The sequence below is a fragment of the Octopus sinensis genome, linkage group LG21, assembly GCF_006345805.1.
Source record: "Octopus sinensis linkage group LG21, ASM634580v1, whole genome shotgun sequence".
NCBI classification, from domain to species: Eukaryota; Metazoa; Mollusca; class Cephalopoda; order Octopoda; family Octopodidae; genus Octopus; species Octopus sinensis.
The window spans coordinates 12,307,879-12,334,657 of NC_043017.1; the positions used below are offsets into that span (position 1 = coordinate 12,307,879).

Below are 26,779 nucleotides of genomic sequence, written 5' to 3' on the forward strand. Positions count from 1 at the left end.
TTTTATTTTATCCATAACCAGGAACATTTCAGCACACCCTTGTAAATATTAACATTAATATGTGAAATATGTTTTCAGATTGAGGTTGTTAGCCTAGGGTCAACTTCTTTGGGCTTGAGAAGAGGTGGATTGTGCTTTGTCTGGATTCTATCTCTTGGTCAGTCTGGTATGGGTAACCCTGCCAAGAGCCTAAGCACACACCAGCATCACCCTCTGGGTCACTTAACCATGCAAGCCTCTCAACCACAAACAGATCCTTGGAAGAACAAAGCTATCCATGAAGAAGCAAAATTTTCTGTGCTTTCCTGGCATTCACTATCATCATCATCACCATCATTTAACGTCCGTTTTCCATGCTAGCATGGGTTGGATGGTTCAACCGGGGTCTGGTAAGCCATGGAGGCTGCACCAGGCTCCAGTCTGATGTGGCAGTGTTTCTACAGCTGGATGCCCTTCCTAACACCAACCACTCCGAGAGTGTAGTGGGTGCTTTTTACGTGCCACCTGCACAGGTGCCAGGCAAGGCTGGCAACGGCCACGATCAGATTGGTGCTTTTTACGTGCCACCGGCATGGAAGTCAGTCAAGGCGGCACTGGCATTGGCCACGTTCGGATGGTGCTTTTTACATGCCACCAGCACGGAAGCCAGTCAAGGCGGCGCTGGCATCGGCCATGTTCGGATGGTGCTTTTTACATGCCACCAGCACGGAAGCCAGTCAAGGCGGCGCTGGCATCGGCCATGTTCGGATGGTGCTTTTTACATGCCACCAGCACGGAAGCCAGTCAAGGTGGCACTGGCATCGCTGGAATTCTAAAGCTTTCTGGAGAATGGATTTAGAACTTAACGAGTAAAATTCTATGGTGTATTTTCCTTTTGTATGCTATTAAATCATGTAATTACATCTTGTTACTGTTCAGCCGTGATAATGCTGTTTGTGGATTTCTGGTCTTTCAGTTTAAGTTGCTAACTATGGACATACTAATAATTTCTGGTTTATTTGTTATATATGTCTGGAGTGATATAAATAGTTGCCTTTACGGTCAGCATCAGTTTACATCCATTTTTCTATATTCGTATAGATTAGACCAGTGGTTCTCAGCTATGGTGCATTTGACCCCTGGGAGTCCATGCAAGCAAAATAGCAAATTGGGTCCACAGTAGTATTTTAAGGGTAACTGAAAAAAAAATTTGATTTCATTGCCAGAAACAGGTTTCTTTTTCTTAATGCTTTACATAGTTTAACACATTGCCAGCCACCAAAACATGTTCTCTCAGAGAGTTCTAAGGATAGGGCAATCTTACGGTTCTAGTATATTTTACGTCAACTGACCACGTGTATTTGTTTATATATGATCGTCGATTTCCGTAAAAAATTTTTATTTTTTCACATTTATTTTGTTACATATGGGAGGGAAATAGGATCCTTGGGGTTAGGGTTAGGGTCCTAACCCTAATCCCAAAGATCCCATTTCCCCCCAACCCCATATGTAAAAAAATAAAAGTTTTTTACGGAAATCGACGATCATATATAAAAAAATACACGTGGTCAGTTGACGTAAAATATACTAGAACCGTAAGATTGCCTAGGTTTGTGCGAGAAATGAAATAGAAATTCTGAAAGTATCTAGTTTAGGTATTCAATGGCTATGGGGTCCACCAGAGTAAATTAGTAATCAAATTGGGTCCATACATAAAACATGGTCAAGAACCAGTGGGTTAGACAAACCATACAGCACCTTGCTACCATTCATGGTCCAAAGTCATCTGGCACACACACAAGGAAAAGACCATCTTCTTGTTACACATGCCAAATTTTTTTTTTTTAACACTGGTTTTATAGCTGGATGCCATTTCTATAACCAACCATCTTACAACAGACTCTCTCCAGCTCTGTCTGTGGTTAAGAAACTTGTTTCTGACCCATGAGGTCTGGGGTTCAATTGCACTGTGCAGCACCTTGGGCAAGTACTGTAAATCCTCAAGTATAATATGCAAGGGATTTTTAGGGGGCTGTACCTCTGAAAAACCTTAATCTTGTGTATAATACGCACCCCTTCTATAACTTGATTCAAGGAGGTCTATATAACGTCCCTGGTTTGTAAAACTGTATACGGTAACGTCCTTTATTATTATTGCATAGATAACATAATGCAAACGTGTAGCTTTTTTGTGCATTTTGTTTGCAGAAAATAAAGAAATAATAGTAACAATGTTTAATAAATGTTGCTTACCGCAAGTTATGGATGATTCTTTTAGGACTTCATTGCTTTCAGGCTTAGCTTAAGGTATTTTCGCGCCCAACATCACAAAATGCGTCTGAATAAACATTGCTGGACAGCAAATAGAGACTCGGACATTGCTTAGAAAATATTTTTCATTTTTAACCTCCTATATAGTACGCACTAAGGGTTTTGACCTTTAAATTTTGGGGAAAAAATGCAGATTATACTCGAGGATTTACAGTATTTTTCTATTAAAGTCCCAAACCGACCAAAGCCACATGAGTGGATTTGGTAGATGGAAACTGAAAGAAGCCACTTGTATATGTGCATGTTCATACCTTTGTCTTGACATCAAATGATTGTTGTAAACAAACATCACCATCATAAAAGCAGTGTTGTTTTCAGTCTTCCTTATAAAACATGTCGGGCCTCAGGAAAATATTACCCAATTTGGAAACAGGTGAAGGGTGACAACAGAAATGGCTTTAGGCTGTAGAAAATCTGCCTCAAAACATTCTGGCTGACTCATGCAAGCAAGTAGAACTGGACAATAATGATAAGAAACCCATCCAACAGGGTATCACACAGTTTATGTTTAGCTAACTCTACTAATGAGCCATGCGTCAACCAAAGGCTATGATAAAAACAGATGCCCGAGGTTATATGCACACATATATACATGCTTAAGGCGGCGATCTGGCAGAAACGTTAGCACGCCGGGCGAAATGCTTAGCGGTATTGCGTCTGCCGTTACGTTCTGAGTTCAAATTCCGCTGAGGTTGACTTTGCCTTTCATCCTTTCGGGATCCATAAATTAAGTACCAGTTACGCACTGGGGTCGATGTAATCGACTTAATCCGTTTGTCTGTCCTTGTTTGTCCCTTCTATGTTTAGCCCCTTGTGGGCAGTAAAGAAATAACAAATACATACACAAGTCAATGTGTAAAACAAGGGTGAGATGAAAAGTTCATAGGCCGACTATGAAGGAGTGATGCTAGAGCCCTGAAATCTTGCGTGCATCAATTTCAACCCTTATTATTAACTACATTGTTTCTTTCCAAGTAAACTGGTATCTCACTGTTCAGAGATTTCAATCGTAATTAGTAGCAACTTATCTTGAAAATGGACAAAATTTAGCATTGTGGTACTATCAAGTACCTTCAGCAAAAGGGTTTCTCCTCCAACAACATTCATGTTGACACAATTTCTACATTAGGGGATGATGCTCCAGCTTTATCAACAATGACAACGAATGAGTTTAGGTTGTATCACTTTCAGTCATCATCATCATCATCATCATTTAGCGTCCGTTTTCCATGCTAGCATGGGTTGGACGGTTCAACTGGGGTCTGTGAAGCTGGAAGGCTTCATCAGGCCCAGTCAGATCTGGCAGTGTTTCTACGGCTGGATGCCCTTCCTAACGCCAACCACTCCGTGAGTGTAGTGGGTGCTTTTTACGTGCCACCCGCACAGGCGCCAGAAACAAAGAAACAATCTATGCAGTAGAACCCCCCCCCACTTCACGAGATCCAAAGAAGTCCATGGTCGTTTTATCTATAGGAAAGGTGAGGACCTCAGTTTCTTTCAGATGTCAAAAGCATTGTGTTTATTGACTATCTTCAAAAAAGGCTACACTATCAATGGAGAGTGCTATACCAATTTACTGAGGCTGTTAGAAAAGGCAATCAAACACAAACAGCCAGGAGAACTGACAAAAGGTTAGGGTTAGGGTCTTGTTTCATCAGGACAATGCTCCAGTACAGAAGTCCTTGGCTTCAATGGCTGTGTGTGACCATGTCTTTGAACTGGTTGATCACTGTCTCTATTCTTCTGATTTGGCTCCCATCTGACAATCATCTGCTCCCAACATGGGTGCCACTGGATGGGAACCAGTATTGCAGTGATGATGGCATCATATTTGCTGTTGATGACTTTTTTGACCAACAGGATAAAAGTTTGTTCACCAATGGGTTCCAAGCACTGCAGCACCAATGGAAGAAGTATGTGGGCCACAAAGGGTTTCTGTGCTGGAAAATAAATCTCATTTGGTAGTATTCCATGAGAGTATCTTGATCAGCCTATGAACTTTTCAGCTAACCCTCGTATATATCATCATCATCATCATTGTTTAACGTCTGCTTTCCATGCTAGCATGGGTTGGATGGTTCAACTGGGGTCTGGGGAGCCCGAAGGCTGCACCAGGCCAGTCAGATCTGGCAGTGTTTCTACAGCTGGATGCCCTTCCTAACGCCAACCACTCCGAGAGTGTAGTGGGTGATTTTATGTGCCACCGACACAGGTGCCAGACGAGGCTGGCGAACGGCCACGCTTGGATGGTGTTTTTTATGTGCCACCGACACAGGTGCCAGACGAGGCTGGTGAACGGCCATGCTCGGATGGTGTTTTCTTATGTGCCACCGACACAGGTGCCAGACGAGGCTGGCGAATGGCCACGATCGGATGGTGTTTGTTACGTGCCCACAGCACGGAGGCCAGTCGATGTGGTACTGGCTACAGACACGTTTGGATGGTTTTCTTATGTGCCACCGGCACTGGTACCACAAAGATACAAATTCCATTGATGTTCATCTATTTTGATTTGGTTTGATTTTGGTTATATATATATATATATATATGTGGAGGTGCAATGGCCCAGTGGTTAGGGCAGCCGACTTGCGGTCATAGGATCGCGGTTTCATTTCCCAGACCGGGCGTTGTGAGTGTTTATTCAGCGAAAACACCGAAAGCTCCAGCAGGGGGTGGTGGCGATCCCTGCTGTACTCTTTCGCTACAACTTCCTCTCACTCTTTCTTCTGTCGGCCAGCTCGCTTAGCCAGCGGGGTGGCGTCATTTGAAGGCTAAAAAAAATGCGAAGCGCATTGTGACCAGCAATGTGTAGCAATATCTGATAGTCTGGTCGGTCACGGTGATCATATCCATATATATATATATATATATATATACACACTTCAGAACAACCTGCTGTGCTTGAGGAGACCTATTGAGTCAAGTACATGAACATCGAAATAAATATTAAATGGAAATAGTAGATGTGATACCTGTGCCGGTGGCACGTAAAAAGCACCATCCGAACGTGGCCGATGCCAGCGCCGCCTTGACTGGCTTCTGTACCGGTGCCACGTAAAAAGCACCAACTGATTGTGACCGCTGCCAGACTCCCCTGGCACCAGTGCCGGTGGCACGTAAAAGGCACCCACTACACTCATGGAATGGTTGGCGTTAGGAAGGGCATCCAGCTGTAGAAATACTGCCAGATCAGACTGGAGCCTGGTGCAGCCTCCTGGCTTCCCAGACCCCGGTCGAACCGTCCAACCCGTGCTCGCACGGAAAGCGGACGTTAAACGATGATGATGACAAACATACACACACACAAATTTATATAGACAACAAACAAAGGTTGTTTTTAGCATCCAATTTCCAGTGTATTTTCCAGTCGCTGATGTGGTAAAAAGGAAGGATTTTAGTGATAAAATGAGAAAGAGAAAGAAGAGAAGATGTATCAGCAGTATTTGTTTCGTACATATTAGAGATTGTACAGCTTCATAGAGTTTATCACAGTTCAATGGTTCCACAAAAGTTGGAGTCTCATTGAAATAGAAGCAAAGGAAAGCCAGTTATAGCTAGCTACCCCCTAATACTACCAAAACAAGTAAAATATAATCAAAATACCTATATGGTCTACCTTGATCTCACATCCTATATATATAAACATAGTAAATAGGGTAATAAAAAATAAATTATTATTACCAGTGACCTAGCACAAAAGACAAATTAGTCATTAGACTATATATTATTCATATAGAAATATAATAAAAGGGTTCCAAATAAAGAAGCATTGTGCTAGGCACACAAAAAGGGATAAATTCACAAAAGAATGAAAATTAAAAATTTCATGAATTTATCACTTTTTGTGTGCCTAGCACAACGCTTCTTTATTTGGAAGCCCTTTATTGTATTTATATATATATATATATATATATATATTTATTTATTTGTATGTGTGTATGTATGTATGTACGTATCTGTCAGAGTGTATACACACACACACACACACACGAAATATTAGGTCAGAGATCTCATCACAGGACGATGAGATCTGCTACTGGTACCATGTAAACAAGTAGGTGTTTCATGGTTGGATGGTCGGTCACTAAAACCAACCCCTCCCACTTGTGTAGTTAGCTACTCTTGTGAGGAGGGTGTCTGGGCACTCAGCAGGACTAAAAAACAAGGCTTGTCAAAGGGCAGATGAGCTCCCCGGGGGGCCAGCAGCCATCTAGTTGGGTAAGGCAATGGCAAACCACCCCAATATCTCAGCCAAGAAAACACAAGAAAGTCAGAAGCAAGTAATGCTATGGTTTCATCTGATGGGAGAACTCATTTTATCGGAGAGACTTTCATTTTAGTGCCATCAACACACTGCAAAAATAACGACATTATATATATATATATATATATATATAATCATCATCATTTCATGTCTGCTTTCCATGCTGGCATGGGTTGGACGGTTTGACAGGAGCTGGCTGGGGAGAAGACTGCACCAAGCTTCACCGTCTGTTTTGGCAATGGTCTTTATAGTTGGATGCCCTTCCTAACCCCCCCAGTTTTGTTTCCTACGATATGCATACATATAGGAACATGTAAGAACTAGGGACACAAACCTAAAGTGGAGAGGACAGCTACTGAAATTTCTCAGTAATTACTCCACATACACACACAATCTCCACAATCTTTAATCCCACTAGAAGCTCAACCCCTTTTTCTTCTACCCCTAACCCTAACCCTTTACTTTCAGATTATTTTATCAAATGTAATGCTTATTTATTCACATCATTTTGAATTAATCAGGTATTGTCTTGTTGCCTTGAGATTTCAATTATGTGACTATTTTTTTTTTTATAGACTAACATTGTAGGGTAGGTGTGAAAGGCTGGATCAGGCCAGTTTGAACATAAAACAGGAAGAATATATCGGGTAGATATGGCTGGTTTAAATGCTGAAGGGTTAAAACACACTCAGACAATCACACCATTCCTTGTGTGATGGACAACTGTAGCCGACAAGATATCAGCTGGTCCCAACAAACTGCATCCAATTAAACAATTACAGAATTTTGTCATTGGCTCAGCCACTCAGTCTATGGATAGGCACAATGCAGAGGTGTCAAATCAGAATGCCTGAACAACAGCAAAGCGTGTCATAGATTAAAAGCACCAATCTTGCAGTCAGATCTCGATAACAATGTGCACTCTATCCCTGATTCAGTGAGCTGAGGTGGTTGTGGTAAAGCTAGTTGTGGGCTCTGTGTGTGTGTGTGTGTGTGTGTGTGTGTATGTATGTATGTAGGGGAGAGTTGTACTAATTCCCAGTGGATCGATACCCCTGAATCGCGAAAGGTCAAGCAGTTAAAAATATTCATCTGACCCCGATGTATGGGACAAGCAGATACGTCTATGATCCTTATTTATCGTTTACATTGGGAGGTACATACCACCAGTTGTCAGGCAGCACAATGCATGTGTGTGTGTAAGGAAGAATGCGCCTGTGCATGCGTATGCGGTGTAACATGGAGATGTCACAGGTAACATTCCACTGCGTCTTTTCTTTTGACACTGAATATGAAGTTGAAGTCTTCAGATGTGCCTCATCAGCCCTATGAGTTTAGTATACACTAACACACACACTACTTTAGTATACACTCACACAATATATATATATATATGTAGGTCCCGGGTTGAGTCGGGGTTAACCACAGTAAATAAGGTACTCAATACATAGCAGAGTAAATTAATTTATTTTATAGAAGGAGCTTCTACAGGACTAGAACTGTTTCATTGAAATGAAATCATCAGGAGCTTCCTGATGATTTCATTTGAATGAAACAGTTCTAGTCCTGTAGAAGCTCCTTCTATAAAATAAATATACATACATACACACACACACTCATGTACATACTCTCAAACTATAGCTGTTGCTGGGAAGAGGTAATTATGCACTTACTCTCTCTCTCTCTCTCTCTCGAAACCAGCTGGAATGGAGAATGCGTACTAATAGAGCCGGAAAGACTCCAGGTGAGGAAACAATTCACAGTTGTTTGAAGAGGGATGGAGAAATAGACCCAGTTTCCCAGAAACAGGCCTACGAGGAAAATCTCAGCTAAAACCCTAAACAAAGACCATAATAGTTATTTAAAATTTTTAAAAATGCTAAATAAGATCTAAGAAAAACTACTGAAGATGACAAAACAAAATGGTCATATATTTATATTATTAGTCATATATTTATATTATATTATACGTGTTTATGTATATATAAATACAGATACATACACAACACACACACATACATACATACAACCATACACTACACACACACACACATATATAAATATATATATTTATAAATGTATATATAGATAGATATATATTTGTGCATGTGTGTATTATAGACAGAGAAACGGCACAAGTGATGGATGAAAGATGGAAGGAGAAACATATACAAGCAATTGTCTATATAATTAGATCTACACAATGTCTTCTTATGTTGTTATTGTTGTGGTTGTACATCAATTGCTTGGGCTGTCTGTTTTCTTCTTGATTTCTCTTTCGAATATTTTCTGCCGATCGCAAAAGCCCAGTCGTCCCTTGCCGTAGGAATTGGGGCCAGCAGCCGTTGGAGTGTCTCTACAAAAAGAAGAGAAAAGAACACTTGAAAATATGTCAGCAGTTAGTTTACGATTTTGTTAGGTTTTTTTTTTTTTTGTTCTTTTTTTGTTTTCGCAGGGACACAGGAAATGAAAAAAAAATTCTTATGACTCAAGCTGTCAATGAGGAAGATCTGTGGAGATTAGCACTGAATACAAACATTAAAAGGGACAGTGCATTAAGAACAAAGTTTCTCAAATTCAGAGGGAGCAAAATAGTGTCTAAACGTTTTGGACATCAGTCCTTCATCACAAAATATAAAAAAAGTATACAGAGAGCAAGAAAGAGAAGCAGAATATAAAAGAAAGCAGACAAAAAATATGGGAAAAGAACAGAGGAGGAAGAAAGAAAGATTAGAAAATTCTATGAGGAAGGGGCAGGTGTGTAGATGCATATATGAGAGTGCATCTGTGCCTTGAAGTCGGTATAAGGGGAAGGTGGTATGTGTGTGTTAGTGTGATATGTATATGTGCATAGATGTGTGCAACTGTGGTGGAAATATGGCAGCGTTAGTTAGTGGCAATGGTGGAGAGGGATAAGTATGAGACACTTTAGCAAAGACATTTTGGTACCACCTATTTGGCATTGCTGGTTCATTCAACACTGACTTATTGGCATCAGTCATTTCAATGTTCCTCTTTCTCTTTACGTGTAAGAGGAGAGGGAAAAGTATTCATACCAATTGTGTTCAATTAATAAATTATAAGGCAGCGAGCTGGCAGAAACGTTAGCACGCCGGGCGAAATGCCTAGTGGTATTTCGTCTGCTGTTACGTTCTGAGTTCAAATTCCACCAAGGTCGACTTTGCCTTTCATCCTTTCGGGGTCAATTAAATAAGTACCAGTAAATCACTGGGATCAATATATATTTCTTTATTGCCCACAAGGGGCTAAACATAGAGGGGACAGACAAAGGGATTAATTCGATTACATCGATATCAGTGCGAAACTGGTACTTTATTTATCGACCCGAAAGGATGAAAGGCAAAGTTGACCTCGGTGGAATTTGAACTCAGAACGTAACGACAGATGAAATACCACTAAGCATTTAGCCTGGCGCGCTAACGTGTCTGCCAGCTCGCCGCCTTTCACTGGGATCAATATAATCAACTTAATCCCCTCTATGTTTAGCTCCCTGTGGGCAATAAAGAAATAAATTATGTCTCTCTCTGCTTTTCACTCTCTCTATCTGTATGTGCATATTTCTGTGCATGTGTGTGTGTGTTTTTGCTACCAGCACCAAAACATACTGAATGTCCAGTCAGCCATACCAAGTCATCAGCAATCCAACAGGTGCATTCAATCATCTCATTCAACAGCAGGTAGTTTACAGGTATGTAAGTGTGACAGAGCAAGAGACAAGCACCACCATTACCTACCTGCCAATATTCCTCATCCTCATCTTCGCTTCTGGAGGCATCTCTTCTTCGTCACTCTGCAAACATGAGAAATAAAACAAAACCAATCAACCAAGTTTCAATACTCAATACAAACAAAAGATCTCTTTGAAACTTATTTTCTTAATTGTGCTTCCTAATACTTTTAACCATTTAGCATTTAAACCAACTTTCCTGGCGGCAGCAACCTACATTCTGGAGAATCCAGCAGAGCACACCAAAGAAGGCACGGGTGAAATAAATCGAGGAAGACTTGAAGTTGTAGCACTTCGACCTTGAGCATGCTAAGGCCAACACCATAGATTGGAAAGCATGGAATAACATCATCACCAGAGTTGGTCATCCAGTAGCATCCACAGTAGCGTATTGCTCGAGAAGACAGCCTCCCTCTCCAGTTGTCAGCTAGGGATTAAAGAAGAGGAAAAAGAAGCATTTAAACCGGCCATGACTGGCCCAAATTTTCTACCTGTCTTATGTTCAAACCAGCCAGATCCGGCCTCTCACACCTACCTTTCAATGTCGTTCTCAAAATAAAACATCATTCAAATCTCAGAGCTCTGAGATAATACATGATTAATTGAAAAACAGTGTGAATAAATAATAAGCATTACATTTGCTAAGGGGTTAAAAACTTCAAATACCTCGAAAGATATTCAGATCTCAAAGATAGCTACAAAGATATTTACAGACTCTCATTGTCCTAGTTAAAAAGTAAAAGAAAAAAAAAAGAAAAAGGAGCAAAATACTATTAAGTCCAACTCTTTAGGGAAGATCATTACCACATGTGTAGTAAGAAGTTTGCTTCCCAACCACATGGTTTCACGTTCACAAATGCATAAAAATAATTTTTAATTCCATTAGACATTCTAAAATACTATTAAATTTCATTCAATTTTAACCCTTTCGTTACTGTATTTATTTTAAGACACTCTCTGTTTCTTTCAATTACTTTAAATATAACAAAGAATTTAGTAAAACAACTTAGTTATCATTCAGCTAGTGTTAGGAACTAAATTGTGACTAAGGTTTGGTGGTGGATTTTAATTCAAAACTTATGAAAACAAGACATTTGTACTCAGAGCCAGAGCCGGTTTCAGCCGGGTTGGTAACGAAGGGGTTAAAAAAGGCAAAATCGGGCAGAACTTATGGGAGGACCTGATATAAACGTCAGGTACTGCCTATATAAGGGTTTGTTACCACCCTCTTCTTCAGGGTCATACTCCCCAAATGTTGAAGTGTCAGTTACAAAGTGAGAAAAAAGTCAAACCTCCACCCCAAATATTGCTTGTGTATAAGGGTTTGTTACCACCCTCTTCTTCAGGGTCATACTCCCTAAATGTTGAAGTGTCAGTTACAAAGTGAAAAAAGTCAAACCTCCACCCCAAATATTGCTTATGTATAAGGGTTTGTTACCACCCTCTTCTTCAGGGTCAAAAGAAGTTACAGGGTCATACCACCCCAAATATTGCTTATGTATAAGGGTTTGTTACCCACCTCTTCATCGGGGTTAAATGCTTTAGCAACAGCAGCACTTTTCCTGATGACTGGTGCTTTTATCTCAGACTTTTTCTGAAATTAATAAAAGAAATAGTTAAATGTAGAAACGAAGGAAATTGGGATGAAGAAAGGAGACAAAGAGAGCAGAAGATGAAGAAAAAGGAGTCAAAGAGGAAGAAACAAGACAAAGAATATAGCTAATCAGTACATTAACCTTTCCATTACCATATATCTGTTGAAATACACTGCTTTATCATCATCATCATCATCGTTTAGAATCCGCTTTCCATGCTGGCATGGGTTGGACGGTGCAACTGGGGTCTGGGAAGCCAGAAGGCTGTGCCAGGCCCAGTCTGATCTGGCAGTGTTTCTACAGCTGGATGCCCTTCCTAACGCCAACCACTCCGTGAGTGTAGTGGGTGCTTTTCACATGCCAGACGAGGCTGGCAACTGGCCACGATCGGATGGTGCTTTTTACGTGCTACCAGCACGGAGGCCAGGCGAGGCTGGCAAACGGCCACGATCGGATGGTGCTTTTTACGTGCCACTGGCACGGAGGCCAGTTGGGGCAGCACTGGCAACGGCCAGGTTCGGATGGTTCTCTTATGTGCCACCGGCACTGGTATCACAGCTATGATTTCCATTGATTGAAAATAAGGAGGAATTTAATAAAATAACTTTGCTGGTGTTTGGAACAAAATTTTACAAGCAATTTTGATGGAAGGTTACAATTTTGATAACTTTAACATGGGGAATTTGCATCACAGATCCACGGGCAGTTTCAGGCAGTTTGATATGAAATGGATTAAAGGAGAGGAAGAAGGAAGTACAGAAAGCTAAACTGTGCATTAACCCTTTAGTAACCGAATTGGCCATATCCAGCCCAAATATTCCATTTGCTTTAGGTTCAAACTGACTAAACCTACCCTACATTTTTATTCTAAAAATAAATAATCAAGATTGAAATCTCAAAGCTATGAGATAATTCATGATTAATTTTTAAAATTATGAATAAATAAGCATTACATTTGAAAGAGGTTTTTTTTTTTTGAGCATGGCCATCACCAGAACCGCCTGACTGGCCCTCGTGCCGGTGGCACATAAAAGCACCCATACACTCCCAGAGTGGTTGGCGTTAGGAAGGGCATCCAGCTGTAGAAACTCTGCCAGATGAAGATTGGAGCCTGGTGCAGCTATCTGGCTCGCCAGTCCTCAGACAAACCGTCCAACCCACGCCAGCATGGATAGCGAATGTTAAACGATGATGATGATGATTTGAAAGAGTAATCTGAATGCTAAAGGGTTAACCCTTTAGTGTTCAGATTATTCTATCAAACATAATGCTTATTGATTCCCATTGATTTGAATTAATCATGCATTATCTCATATCTTCAAGATCTTGATGGTGTAATTACTTAATGTAGAATAACATTGTAGGGTAGGTGTGAGAGCCTGGATCTGGTCAGTTTGAACATAAAACAGATTAGCTATTTTGGCCGGATATGGCCGGTTTAAATACAAAAGGGTTAAAGAAGGAGAACGAGTCAAAGAAAGAAAGAAGAGGAAGGAAGGAAGAAGAAAGCTAACCTGTGTATTTAGTGACATTTTGATTGGCGCTGATTTCTGAGACTGTTTCAGCTCATCTTCAGACTTAATCATATATTTGGCTTCTTCATTTCGGAGAGATGGGCACATGATGAATTTCTTTTTTAACTCTGGCTTGCCTTCGTGGTTGTTGGTATCATCTTCGTCGTCGTCTTCCGTCGCTGGGTCAGCCTTGCGCTTATCTGCTGTCCGGCATTCGTCTGGCATCGCCGCACCACTCAACGACACTGTGTCTTCTCCTCCCTCCCCCTCCTTGCAGGTGATGGCCGTTCCTGGTTAATTTGAAAGTACTGGGAAATGTGAAACACTTGTCATATGGATTACACCGAATGACAGCCACTGTGGAACGTAAAGAATAAAAAGAAGAGTAAGCAACACTTGAAAGAAAATGTTTCTGATCACCAGATTGCAAGAGAATAGGAAATAGCAGGGTGACTTTAGGCATTAGGAGCAGGTTCTTAGCTTACCATTATTAAATGGCATGACGGAAACACTGACCGGCAAACATATCGGGCATGTGTGCGTGCGTGTGTATGTGTGTGCGTATCATACCAGTCTTATTTAGAGCCACATCTACTACTGATATAGTCACACCAGTGTAGTTTGTTGGATAAGTTTGGGATCTTTTCCTTTTGAACGGCAGATGTCAACACAATTTCTAGTTAACTAAACTCTTTTAAACTTCGTATACTGGTAGAATGTGTCAAAATAAAACATTTTTTTTTCTCTTGGCTTTCTTGAGAAAATTGTAATTTGTTTGTTTAACGTAGTTTAATTTTTCGAATTTTAACCAATCCTATGCTCTCTTTTGAGCTAAAATCATTTGCTGCGTCTAAAACTGAGACAACATCCTGTAACTAACCCTAAATATTTTTTTCTTAATTGTTAAATTAATTTAATTGTTACATGTGTAAAAAAAACTAAAGCAATGGAATTAAATTAATTTAACAATCAAGAAAAAAAAATTTAGGGTTGGGGGGAGGTTTAGGGTTAGTTACAGGATGTTGTCTCAGTTTTAGACGCAGCAAATGATTTTAGTTGAATGGAGGTAATCGATTGGTTAAAATTGCCGATTTCCAGACGAAATATCTTACAAACTATAGAATTTTCTCAATAAAACCAAGAGAAAATGATGTTTTATAAACACATTCTACCAGTATACGAAGTTTAAAAGTGTTTAGTTAACTAGAAATTGTGTTGACATCTGCTGTTCGAAAGGAAAAGATCCTAAGTCTGGGACTAAGTGTGGAGAATTTAATATAGTTTCCTTTTTTTGCTTTCTTTTTAAAGACACATCTACAAGTGATATAATCACACCCCCAGTAGTTAGATGGACGAGTTTGGGACTAAGTGGAAAGAATGCGACTTATTTTCTTTACAATCATATCTTACCACTGACACAGGAGGTGCAATGGCCCAGTGGTTAGGGTAGCGGACTTGCGGTCGTAGGATCGCGGTTTCGATTCCCAGACCGGGCATTGTGAGTGTTTATTGACCGAAAACACCTAAAGCTCCACGAGGCTCCGGCAGGGCATGGTGGTGATCCCTGCTGTACTCTTTCACCACAACTTTCTCTCACTCTTTCTTCCTGTTTCTGTTGTACCTGTATTTCAAAGGGCCGGCCTTGTCACTCTCTGTGTCACGCTGAATCTCCTTGAGAACTACGTTAAGGGTGCACGTGTCTGTGGAGTGCTCAGCCACTTACACGTTAATTTCACGAGCAGGCTGTTCTGTTGATTTGGATCAACCGGAACCCTCATCGTCGTAACCGACGGAGTGCTTCCACACACCACTGACACAGTCATATCAGTAGCAAGAGGGGCATATGTGATATCCACATATGTTGTTGATTTAAAAGTTAATGGTTCAAATCATTTAACTGTAAATGAGAAACCATGGGGTGGTGCTCCTCGCAGCAGTCTCCCTGTAAGCTGTGCTTAACTCTCAATAGTTCCGGTCCGTCTCTTTGTAAACACGTACAGAAATCAGCATAGCATTGCTGACCCATTGCATCTAAGTTCTACAAACAGTCTAATTGACTGTATGGGGATGGAAGCACTCCGTCGGTTACGACGACGAGGGTTCCGGTTGATCCGAATCAACGGAACAGCCTGCTCGTGAAATTAACGTGTAAGTGGCTGAGCACTGCACAGACACGTGCACCCTTAACGTAGTTCTCGGGGATATTCAACGTGACACAGAGAGTGACAAGGCCGGCCCTTTGAAATACAGGTACAACAGAAACAGGAAGAAAGAGTGAGAGAAAGTTGTGGTGAAAGAGTACAGCAGGGATCACCACCATCCCCTGCCGGAGCCTCGTGGAGCTTTAGGTGTTTTCACTCAATAAACACTCATAACGCCCGGTCTGGGAATCGAAACCGCGATCCTATGACCGCGAGTCCGCTGCCCTAACCACTGGGCCATTGCGCCTCCACAACTGGCTGTATACATGTATCATGATAAGATACAATCTGCCAAAAATCTGAATGAGAAGGACCTGCCCCCACCAATTCCTACATAATGCCCTTTGATACACAAAAATAATTATATCCTTAAATCCTTAAAAATGTTTTAGCCCGAAGGCCACAGCCATGCTGGGGCACCACCGCTGAATATGTATAATTATTATATTTAACCCTTTAACGTTCAAATTAATATGTCATAAGTAATCCTTATTCATTTACATTTAAAAAAATTAATCTGGTATTATCTTGTAGCTTCAAGATTTGAAAGATGTAATTGTTTATTTTTAGAATTACATTGCAGGGTAGGTGTGAGATACTGGTTCTGACCAGTTTGAACATAAAATGTGTAGAATATTTGGGCTGGATATAGCCGGTTTAAACACTGAAGGGTTAACCTTTTAGCATTTAACCCTTTCGTGATTGTATTTCTTTTAAGATGCTCTGTGTTTCTTTCAGTTATTTTAAATATAACAAAGAATTTAGCAAAATAACTTAGTCATCATTCAGCTAGTGTTAGGAACATAAATTGCGACTAAGGTTTGGTGGGAGATTTTAATTCAAAACTTATGAAAACGAGACACTTGTACTACAGAGCCAGAACTGGTTTCAGCCAAGTTGGTATCGAAAGGGTTAAACTGGCCACCTCAGGCCAAAATATTCTATATCTTTTAAACTCAGACCAGCCAGATCTGGCCTCTCTCACTTACCCTACAATATCACTCCAAAAATAAATAATCACGCCATCGAAATCTCAAAGCTATGAGATAATGCATGATTAACTCGAAACAAATGTAAATAAATAAGCATAACATCTGACAGAATAATCTGAATGCTAATAGGTTAAGTTTGGAAGCGTGCTACATGGGAAGTTAAATGATATTATTAAGCTTATAAAATTACAACTTAGTGAAAAGAGGAGGGACAACATCAAGAACCTTTGTAGGAGGTGAGAGATAGGTGGGAATGGGGTGGAAGCTGAGAAATGAGAACTCAGTTAAGCAGGCCAGTTTTAAGGCAATTAGACATATTTGTCTAAACTTGACCCCACACCAAGAGAGGGCCCAAGTGCACGTGCTTGAATGCTATGAAGAATTTTAGTATATCATTGTGGCTAATGGTGAAGCCTCAAGCCCTCAATGCTTCTTGGTTGGAGCTGGTGTATTAAATGAAGCATAAAAGATCAATCTTCAGCTTTTGAGAGTAGAGAGTCCCACAGACAATTCTCTAATTGGGTCCCACACTTCACATGATGGACTGGTGTCCCATCATCATCATCGTTTAACGTCCGTTTTCCGCGCTAGCACGGGTTGGACGGTTCGACCGGGGTCTGGGAAGCCAGGGGCTGCACCAGACCCCGGTCGAACCGTCCAACCCGTGCTAGCGCGAAAAACGGACATTAAACGATGATGATGATGATGGGACAGGGGAATATATATGCCTAAGAATCTGGGAAACCAGCCTTATGAGCCTATGCCTTGGAAAGTGCCTCGATCCTTTGAAGTCGTTTATGCAAAAATTGAGTTCACACAAGGTTATGGAAAAAAGCATTTGTCCAAGGTGTCAGGCAATGGGAATTGAATGCAGACCTCTTGACCACATGCCCACATCTGCATCCATCTGTAGAATATTTTCATGAGTTTGTATATGCTTGTGTGAGTGCTTGCGTGTGTGTGATGCGTAAATGTTGAGATGAGAGAATTAAAAGACAAATTTAGAGAAGGAATTACATGAAGAAAACAGTTATTAAAGTTCTGAGACAGTGGCCATCGACAGGAGCAAAAAATAGTAAGAATTACAATGCAATAAAAACAGAAAAATACATTTCATATATAAGATACAAACACACATACATATAATATATATATACATATATAAAGTAATGATCTTTCAGGAATAAATGTACTATACTTGTATATATATATATGTACAGAGCTATACATATATATACATGCATACATTTTTCGGATTTACAAAAATAAAGTACTCAATACCTACAGTTGAGTTTATTCAATGATTTGAAGTTGAAGCTTAATTTCATTGCTACATAGTGTTCTCCCAGTTCTGTGTTTTTAGAGCATTTTTTCCATTACTATATAACTACAGAACCAGAGAACATTCCTGCTCCACGAAACAGCAGCAGAATCAAGCCACAGTTTTGAATCAATGAGGAAACTCACAAAAACAAAGTTAACCAAATATATATATATATGTATACATAGACACATGCATGCATATATATACATATATATACACACACAAGCAGGCAGATAGACTTATATACACACTTGCACACAAATGCATTTGTGTATAAATGAAGTAAAATGCATATATAAATGTACATTATAGCTCATGTATATACATTACATTTACACATGTATGTTTGTGTGTATACATGTGTGTGTAAACATAAGAGTTTAATTTCATGGATCAATTCATCACAAATACATTTCACTGTTATAGATGAATATGGCTCAAATATATTTTATATGAATCTATAAAACACACATATATATATATATAGTATACAAAAAAGAAAAAACAACACACACCATATGTACACACATTATATAGCATATAATTATATAATCACGTCTTATAATATACATAGTAGTCTTAAAGTGACCAAGGGTTTTCTTTAACATAAAGATAACTTAACACATTAATCCTTTTGTTAATATGTTTTTGTTAAACTAGAAGAATTTAGCGAACCAACTTTCTTATTAAGTTGGTGTTTGGAATAAAAATTAACACGAAATTTGATCACTTTTAAACAGAAAGTTTGTGGCATAGAATGAGGGGTGGAATCAGGCAGTCAAATCCCCTAGCTCTCCAGTTCAAACACAGAAAGAGTCAAATTGGCTTGTCTCGCCACTCTAGTGTCAATATAAAGATGTGGTAAATTTTAAATTACGATTCAACTAACGAAGCTGCAACTGAGCAGAATGACAGAGTTGGGGCCAATTTTCGATATTCTGATCCAAAGAAGGGAGAGGGGGCTCACAGATTTTATAGATCTTTATTGGTGGACGATATCGACACAGTAAATGTTTTGCTTGAACTTTTATGGTTGATATCCAGAGGGAAAACACAGCCATGACAGGTGGGGTATGATATATATATATATATATATATGATGGCTGCCCCCTCGTTATCGAGTATGGCCATTGCACGAAGCTTAACTTATTGGTGCTGTGATCGAATGTGACTTTTTAGCCCAGCTAAAGATCTACAATGTCTTGTACAGAATTGGCAGCTAAAACCATTACCGGTAATAGCCGGCTGTAGTTGTAACTGGGCTTCATGTACCCTTGCATGTCGTTTAAGTCCTCCTGCCGAATTACACTCTCAACATGCCTGGCAGATATGATTAGTATGGTGTGTGTAACACCACCACCAGTGGCCAGGTTGTCACTCATCTGTCTCGCTTTATGACTACGAAGATGACTCTTGAGTGTGTGTGTGTGTATATTATATATATATTTTCCTTGTGTTAATTGTCCTGTACTCTATTTTTTTGTTGTTTAAGAAAAAATCTCCAGTTCCTAGTGTTTGTGTCTATGTTTTCGTTTCTCATTGTGTTCGACGTTTTTTTGGTGTCCTGTACTCATATATGCGTGTATATATACATATCGAGGTAGGTACGTACATATATGTATATATATATATGCATATGTTTTATTTATTAATATATTATATGACGGAACGCACGCATCCCTTTCTGGCGAGCTGGCAGAAACGTTAGCGCGCCGGGCGAAGTGCTTAGCGGTATTTCGTCTGTCGTTATATTCCGAGTTCAAATTCCGCCGAGGTCGACTTTGCCTTTCATCCTTTCGGGGTCGGTAAATAAAGTACCAGTTTCGCACTGGGGTCAATGTAATTGACTTACTCCCTTTGTCTGTCCTTGTTTGTCCCCTCTATGTTTAGCCCCTTGTGGGCAGTAAAGAAATATATATAAATACACACACACACACACATAACTTACAAATTGTTATTAAAAAAAACTTTTCTATGACACAGTTATGTCCCTTCCGATGTCTTCCGGTACCAAACCGACAAAGCCCACTAATTGTCTACATATGTCTTTTAAGATAATTAAAACACTGTCTAGAACGTTCTTTATCACAACACTGAAGTCGTACAGCTATTTTTAGAGAGTATATCTGATTAAAACAGCTACTGCATATGATGAATGGGGCCAGTGTTGTCTGAATATTATTAATAAATAACTGCTCCCTTTTCTTTAAACCTACGCAGACTAGTCTAAGTTATCAGGAATTTACTAACAGTTCCATGTACAGCTTGCTTGCTTCCATTTTAAAATTATAATAATTGTTATGCTTAATATTGTCCATGGATGAGACCGTCTGGGAGCTGGTTATCAAGAAATTACACAACAGGCAGTGTAGAGTACGTTCGTGGTTTGAAAAGCTACTTCAAACAAGTACCTACTTTTTGTATTGCGAATTTCTGTTAAAACAATTGAATTCTAAAGAGCTTTTCTTCTTTACACGACACTGTCTATCTAGTCTATGTTTCATTTACCCTTCTATTCTTCTGTCTTCCTTCTTTTAATACGCCGGGGATTATATATTTATCTGCACACACACACACACACACACACCAACGAAGTTACATAAATATGTAATTAGTCTCGTTATGCAAGTCCGTATGTGTGTAAGGTGAGCATATGTGTATACGCATGACAGTCATAATTACTAGCTGCGTCATTCTCCGTTCTGAATCCACAGCCTCATTCAATGATTGATCGGTCCTCTCTTATTTTTCATACCTTCGAAGGGTCGATATAAAAAAAAAAACAACAAAAAAAACCTATCCAGCCATTTACTGATGTCAACTCATATTTCTACGATTATTATTATCATTTTTTCTCAACAATTGTGGGAGGTTTCGTGTCATCAATGAAAACGTGTTAGAAAGGTGTACATATTCAGAGGTGGTTTACACCAAGGAAACGTGCATGTAACTCGTAAAGGGATCGGATGAAATGAAGTCCCTGTGAAGTACTGACGTCCATCATCCCTAAATGTGAAAAGAATTTTTGAAGCATCTTCAGAATGTAAGATCATCTAGGGGTGCGAAACCATATGTACAAAATTCGAGGACTGAGCTGGTCGAATCATTAGAGATTCGGGAAAAAATGCTTTGCGGTATCTTTTTTACCGGTTCTTTACGTTCAAATCACGCTGACCTCAACTTAGCCTTTCATTCATCCATCCGAGGGTCGATAAAATAAAGTGACTGTCGTCAAGTGCTGGGGCATCGATTGATATAATCGATTAACCCTTCCCTGTTTTAATCAGAAATCAATAAGGTTTTGGCGATCTTTCGTCTCTAGTAGACCTTTCCGTCGTTTTTTTTTTTATTGTCATCTATACTAGATACATAACGAGTTTCTATCAAAACCACGAAAACCAGATGGTTTTCGAGGCTATTATTAAGATGGTGAGTTGGCAGAATCGTTAACGTCAGAGAAAATGCTTAGCGGTATTTCGTTCGTATTTGCGTTTTGCGTACAAATTCCGCCGATGTTGACTTTGCCTTTCATCCTTTCAGGGTCGACAAAATAAGTACCAGTTGAGTGCAGGGGTCGGTGAAATCGACTTCCCCATCCTCGCCCCACAAAATCTCAAGGCTAGTTGCTTCTAGTACAGTGGTTTCCAGTCTGTGGTCCGCAAAGGTAGTATTGGGGATCTGTGAACATGTTGAACTGAGAGACCTTTCAATATCCTGGGGTCCGTGGGAAAACTCATTTAAATAAAAGGGATCCTTGGTAGTGAAAAGGCTGGGACCCACTGCTCTAGTAGAAAGAATTATTATTATTATTATGCTAATCCCGACTATTTAGGATATAAATGTGGATTCTGCAAAATAGCTAGACTCTACTCATACGATAAACAAAAGGCTTTACTTTGTTTTGTTTTTTTTAGTTATGTCCCTTAAGTTCGAGTTCGAATCCCACACGAGTCAGCTCTGACTTTCATCCCTCGGGGGACAGGAGGGAGCGAAGAAAAATTAATAAAATACTGTAATTGTTTTACTCAACTATCCTAGCCACTAACTGTAAATTTCAGGGCTTCAGACTATATTAGAAATAATTATTTCGATAATCTTGACTAATTTCGGGTTTAGGATACCAACGGAGAACTGATTGGTTATCTCCCTTTACGGTTCGGGTTCGAATCTCGTTGAGGTCACCGATGTCTTTTATATTTCCGTGGTCGATAAAATACTATACCAGTGAATTATTAGGGTTCATATGATCGAGTATACTCCTCATCTTTCTTTTTCTTCTGCCCACACATTATTTCTAGCTTCAATATTAACATTAAACACCCATACTTAAAGCTAAGTATGACCATGAAACCCTTTGCTGCTGCCCTTCGTGTACATAGCGACAACAGCCATTCACTTATTGCGTCGCCGTGGTTTGATAATTAATATACAATATATACTAATGCTAAACAGAAACGTAATAATAGTTTAAGAGAGAAATAGTTAAAAGGAAAATGTTTACGAACCACCGGCATCGACAGCTTCGTTATCAGACATGATACTTCAGGTCTCGAGTAAATCTCGCTTATAGTCACGTGCACATTCGAGACAAAGTTTTTGGTTTTTTTTTTTTTTGGCTTTCCCCACGTCACTATCTGTTCATGGTCTGTCAGACCCCCTCTCTCTCTCTGTCTTTGTCTCTATGTTTGCCTTTCTCTCTGTCTCTGTCGTTGCCTCTTTCTCTCTGTCTTTGTCTCTCTCTCTGTCTTTGCCTCTCTCTTTGTCTTTGCCTCTCTCTTTCTTTGTCTTTGCCTCTCTCTCTCACTCTGTCTTTGCCTCTCCGTCTCTGTCTTTGTCTCTATCTCTCTCTGTCTTTGCTGCTCTCTCTCTCTCTCTCTGTCTTTGCCTCTCTCTCTCTCTCTGTCTCTCTCTATCTCTCTCTCTCTCTCTCTCTTTGTCACTATCTCTCTCTGTCTTTGCCGCTCTCTCTCTCTCTCTCTGTCTTTGTCGCTCTCTCTCTCTGTCTTTGCCTCTCTCTCTGTCTTTGCCTCTCTCTCTGTCTTTGCCTCTCTCTCTCTGTCTTTGTCTCTATCTATCTCTGTCTTTGCCGCTCTCTCTCTGTCTTTGCTTCTCTCTCTCTCTGTCTTTGCCTCTCTCTCTCTCTCTCTCTCTCTCTCTTCTCTCTCTGTCTTTGCCTCTCTCTCTCTCTGTCTTTGTCTCTATCTCTCTCTCTCCGTCTCTTTGCTTTCTCTCTCATTATTTTTTGCTCCCTCTCTCTGTCACTCATCCCTTTTTATTTTTCACTCCCTAATTTTCCTTTGTTGTTATTTCTCCCTCTCTCTTTTTGTTTCCTATCTTACCTTTGTATTTTTCGCCTCTCCTCTTTCTCCATCTCACTTGCTTTCATTTTGTCGCTTTCTCTCGCTTCCTCCCTCCCTCTTTCTATATTTCCCTTGTAGTACTCGCTTCCTCTATTTCCTTCGCCTTCACTCCCTTTCGCTTTTTATTCTATCTTCGCCACGTTTCTCTTTCTCTCTGTCTCCCTCTCACTTTCCCCTTCCCTTTTCTCCTTTTTATTTCTCCCTTTCATTCTATTTCTTTCTTTCTCTTTCCTCTCTCTCCCTTTCACACTCTTCCTTCTCTCTCCTTGCATTTTTCTTTGACTTCTTCCTTCCTTTCTATCTCTCTCCCCACCATCTATCTCCTACTTCATCCACACTTTTCTCTCTCTCTCTCTCGTCCGCGCGCGCGCTAACCCTAACCCCGATGCAGTAGGTCTTTGGTTTAAGGCATTCCAGCCATGGCCATTCCATTTTTCTTTCTTTTTCTTTTTGTATTAACAGAACCGAATCAAAGGAACATGTAGGACACGGTCATTCCACCAATCATTTTTTGCGGTTTTCTCAAAAATGTCTTCAGATTCCTACATTTTCACTAACAGAAATCACAATTTTGCAACAACAAAAATAAAAGCAATATTTATGACATCCTTAAAGCGGCGAATTGGCAGAATCGTTTGCGCGCTGGACGAACTGCTTGGCAGTATTTCACACATTGCTACGTTCTGAGTTCAAATTCTGCCGAGGGTCGACTTTACCTTTTATCCTTTCGGGCCCGATAAAATAAGTAACTAATTGAACACTGGGGTCGATGTAATCGACTCATCTTCTCACGCAAATTTGCTGCCCTTGTGGCAAAATTTGAAACCAATATTTACTTCATCCTCCCAATAGCAGCCTCGTTAGCACGCCGATCAAAATGCTTAGCGGTATTTCGTCTATCGTTACGTTGTGAGTTCAAATTTCACCGAGGTTGACTTTGCCTTTCATCTTTTCGGGGTCGATAAATTAAGTACCGGATCTTTTCGGTTTGAACGACAGTTTTTTCTAGCGGTGTCATATGAAATTGTCACCCATAATTATAACCCTAGTATCGATCTATTGCATTTCAATCTGTTTTAGGGTTAGAGGTGGAGGGAACGGTATCTTTTTTTTCTTCACAAATGTAAATAAACCCAATCTGTTTCTTAAACGAGGGACATATTCATACGGCACAGAATGATTTTTACCTCAATAGACGTCAGTGATTGGTTGAAATTGCAGAAATTGAAGGAAAAAAACAACACATATCTTACAAACTATAGAATTTTCTCAATAAAGCCAAGAGAAAAAGATGTTTTATAAACACATCCTACCAGTACACGAAGTTTAAAAGTGTTTAGTTACGTGGAAAATATTTTTAAAAACTGCCGTTCAAACCGAAATGATCCACGGAGGATACCAATTCTGAAAAAAAAAATATTATTCCAATTTTGTTTTTTAAATAATTCAACTTCCATCTCCGCATTTCCCTATCGACTTCCGGAATATTCACTTGCCCGATTTCAACTTACCGGAAGTTTTCTAATTCTCCCATTTCATTTGTGCATACATCATATATATGAGCTGGCAGAATCGTTAGCACGCCGGGCGAAATACGTAGCCGTATTTCATCTGCCGTTACGTTCTGAGTTCAAATTCCGCCGAGGTCGACTTTGCCTTTCATCCTTTCGGGGTCGATAAATTAAGTACCAGTTACGCAATGAGGTCGATGTAATCGACTTAATCCCTTTGTCTGTCCTTGTTTGTCCACTCTGTGTTTAGCCCCTTGTGGGTAATAAAGAAATACATATATATACATGCTGACCAAAAGTAAAAGAATAAAAAAACTAATAGCAGACGACAAGAGGAGGGAGGCTTGAATGTGGTCGCTCAAACTGCTAGAAATAGTGACCAAATTCCCTATAACCTACTACATAGAGAAAGTTGTTTGTCCCTTACAATGCGCAAGCATGCCACACTTTTGCTCTTGCACGTTGGCTGACACGTTAGCACGCCGGGCGAAATTCTTAGCGGTATTTCGTCTGCCGCTACGTTCTGAGTTCAAATTCCGCCGAGGTCGACTTTACCTTTCATTCTTTCGGGGTCGATTAAATAAGTACCAGTTACGCACTGGGGTCGATATAATCGACTTAATCCCTTTGTCTGTCCTTGTTTGTCCTCTCTGTGTTTAGCCCCTTGTGGGTAATAAAGAAATAGGTATATAATACCTCATGCAGCGATGAATATGCCGTGCCTTAATCACTGGCATATTCAATACTGTACACTGTATTTGTAATCAATGCACTAGCGTTACTGCCACAGCCATGCAAGCTTTACTGCGCACATGCACATGCACTTCTATTATGCACCTCTACTGCCTTGTTTTGCAACTCGTCTGTGTCAGCTCAATTCTTTTCCCGACTCAAAGCACGTCGACGTTCATATGTTCTGAGCTCATGTTTAGACATAATTTCCCCCTGTTAGACCCATCTTTGGTCATGTAATTAACAAAGAAAATTATCTGTCTCACGCATCACTCCAGCATGCTTACATGTTGATGGATGCCTGATATATCCTACAATTATATATCCTTTTCAAACTCCAACCGTCTAACACCCGTGGACATATTTACAAAGTCAGAAAACAGCACAGCTCCCATGACTTTAGGAAACATTTTTTTCACGCTGAGAGATGCTGAAGCATGGAACAAACTGCCGGCATCAGTTGTTAGTTGTCGGAGCACTGCATCCTTCAAAACTTCCATGCTTTCTGAGATTCGCCAACACTACACCTGATTTTCTCCCCTCCATACACACACAAGCATGTATCTGACTCATACATTGTTCGCTTTCCAGACATTTGTACATTACTGCATATACTTTATACGCACTTTCTGACAAGTTGTGGTGCACCTGAGCACTGTATACAATAATTTCATTATTATTATTATTAATAATAATAAAATTGCATTATTAATAATAATAAAATTGCATTTACACGGGTTTTCCGATTTCCCAGTCTATCGGTGTTAATGAATTACAGCAATTGTCTTTGTTGTTGTTATACACACACACACACACATATATATATATATATATATATATATATATATAATATATATATATAATGTATAGTGTATTGAGTATGAAAGGAAATAGTGAGTACTTAGTATGAAAGATTAAGAAAGTGAGAGAGACTGGATTAACGTGTTAACAATACGAGATACTTTATTAGACTGCTGCTTGTACAAGGTATCTCCCGGGGCAGGAGATTTACTGATTGCCTCTGTATCAAGGGTGGGCGACGTTAATTGTTCATATTTGTTGTGATGGTTACATTAACAGTCTTAAACCAGGGCCGACACAAAACAATTCTTTCTAATTCTGGTAGAAAATCATCAAGCTTCGATGTGAAAAGAAAGTCGATACGTCAACAACAATAATCATCTGGTGCTTTTTTTTATATCGACTCCGAAAGGATTTATTAGTAATG

At 39.8% G+C, this 26,779-nt stretch overlaps 1 protein-coding gene and 1 long non-coding RNA gene across 4 annotated transcripts; both read right to left on the bottom strand.

Annotated features, from left to right (window-relative positions):
• Window positions 1–5,641: 5,641 nt before the first annotated feature.
• On the bottom strand, window positions 5,642–26,407 carry LOC118767390. The gene is made up of 2 exons (XR_005003306.1): window positions 26,364–26,407; window positions 5,642–5,940 (listed from the first exon to the last, which is right to left on the bottom strand). It is a non-coding gene; the product is annotated as an uncharacterized LOC118767390 (long non-coding RNA).
• LOC115222913 (PEST proteolytic signal-containing nuclear protein) lies at window positions 8,748–22,609 on the bottom strand. Of its 3 annotated transcripts, none has more exons than XM_029793304.2 (5): window positions 22,454–22,609; window positions 13,432–13,788; window positions 11,842–11,916; window positions 10,330–10,385; window positions 8,748–8,930 (listed from the first exon to the last, which is right to left on the bottom strand). In XM_029793304.2, exons 2-5 carry the CDS (start codon window positions 13,654–13,656, stop codon window positions 8,813–8,815), a joined length of 474 nt encoding a protein of 157 aa, XP_029649164.1. In that variant the 5' UTR covers window positions 13,657–13,788; window positions 22,454–22,609; the 3' UTR covers window positions 8,748–8,812. The 3 variants fall into 3 exon arrangements, with proteins under 3 accessions (XP_029649164.1, XP_029649163.1, XP_036367775.1); XM_029793303.2 differs by having other exon boundaries at window positions 13,432–13,721; window positions 22,454–22,592; XM_036511882.1 differs by lacking the exons at window positions 8,748–8,930; window positions 10,330–10,385 and adding an exon at window positions 11,372–11,743 and having other exon boundaries at window positions 11,821–11,916; window positions 13,432–13,721; window positions 22,454–22,593.
• Window positions 26,408–26,779: the final 372 nt, after the last annotated feature.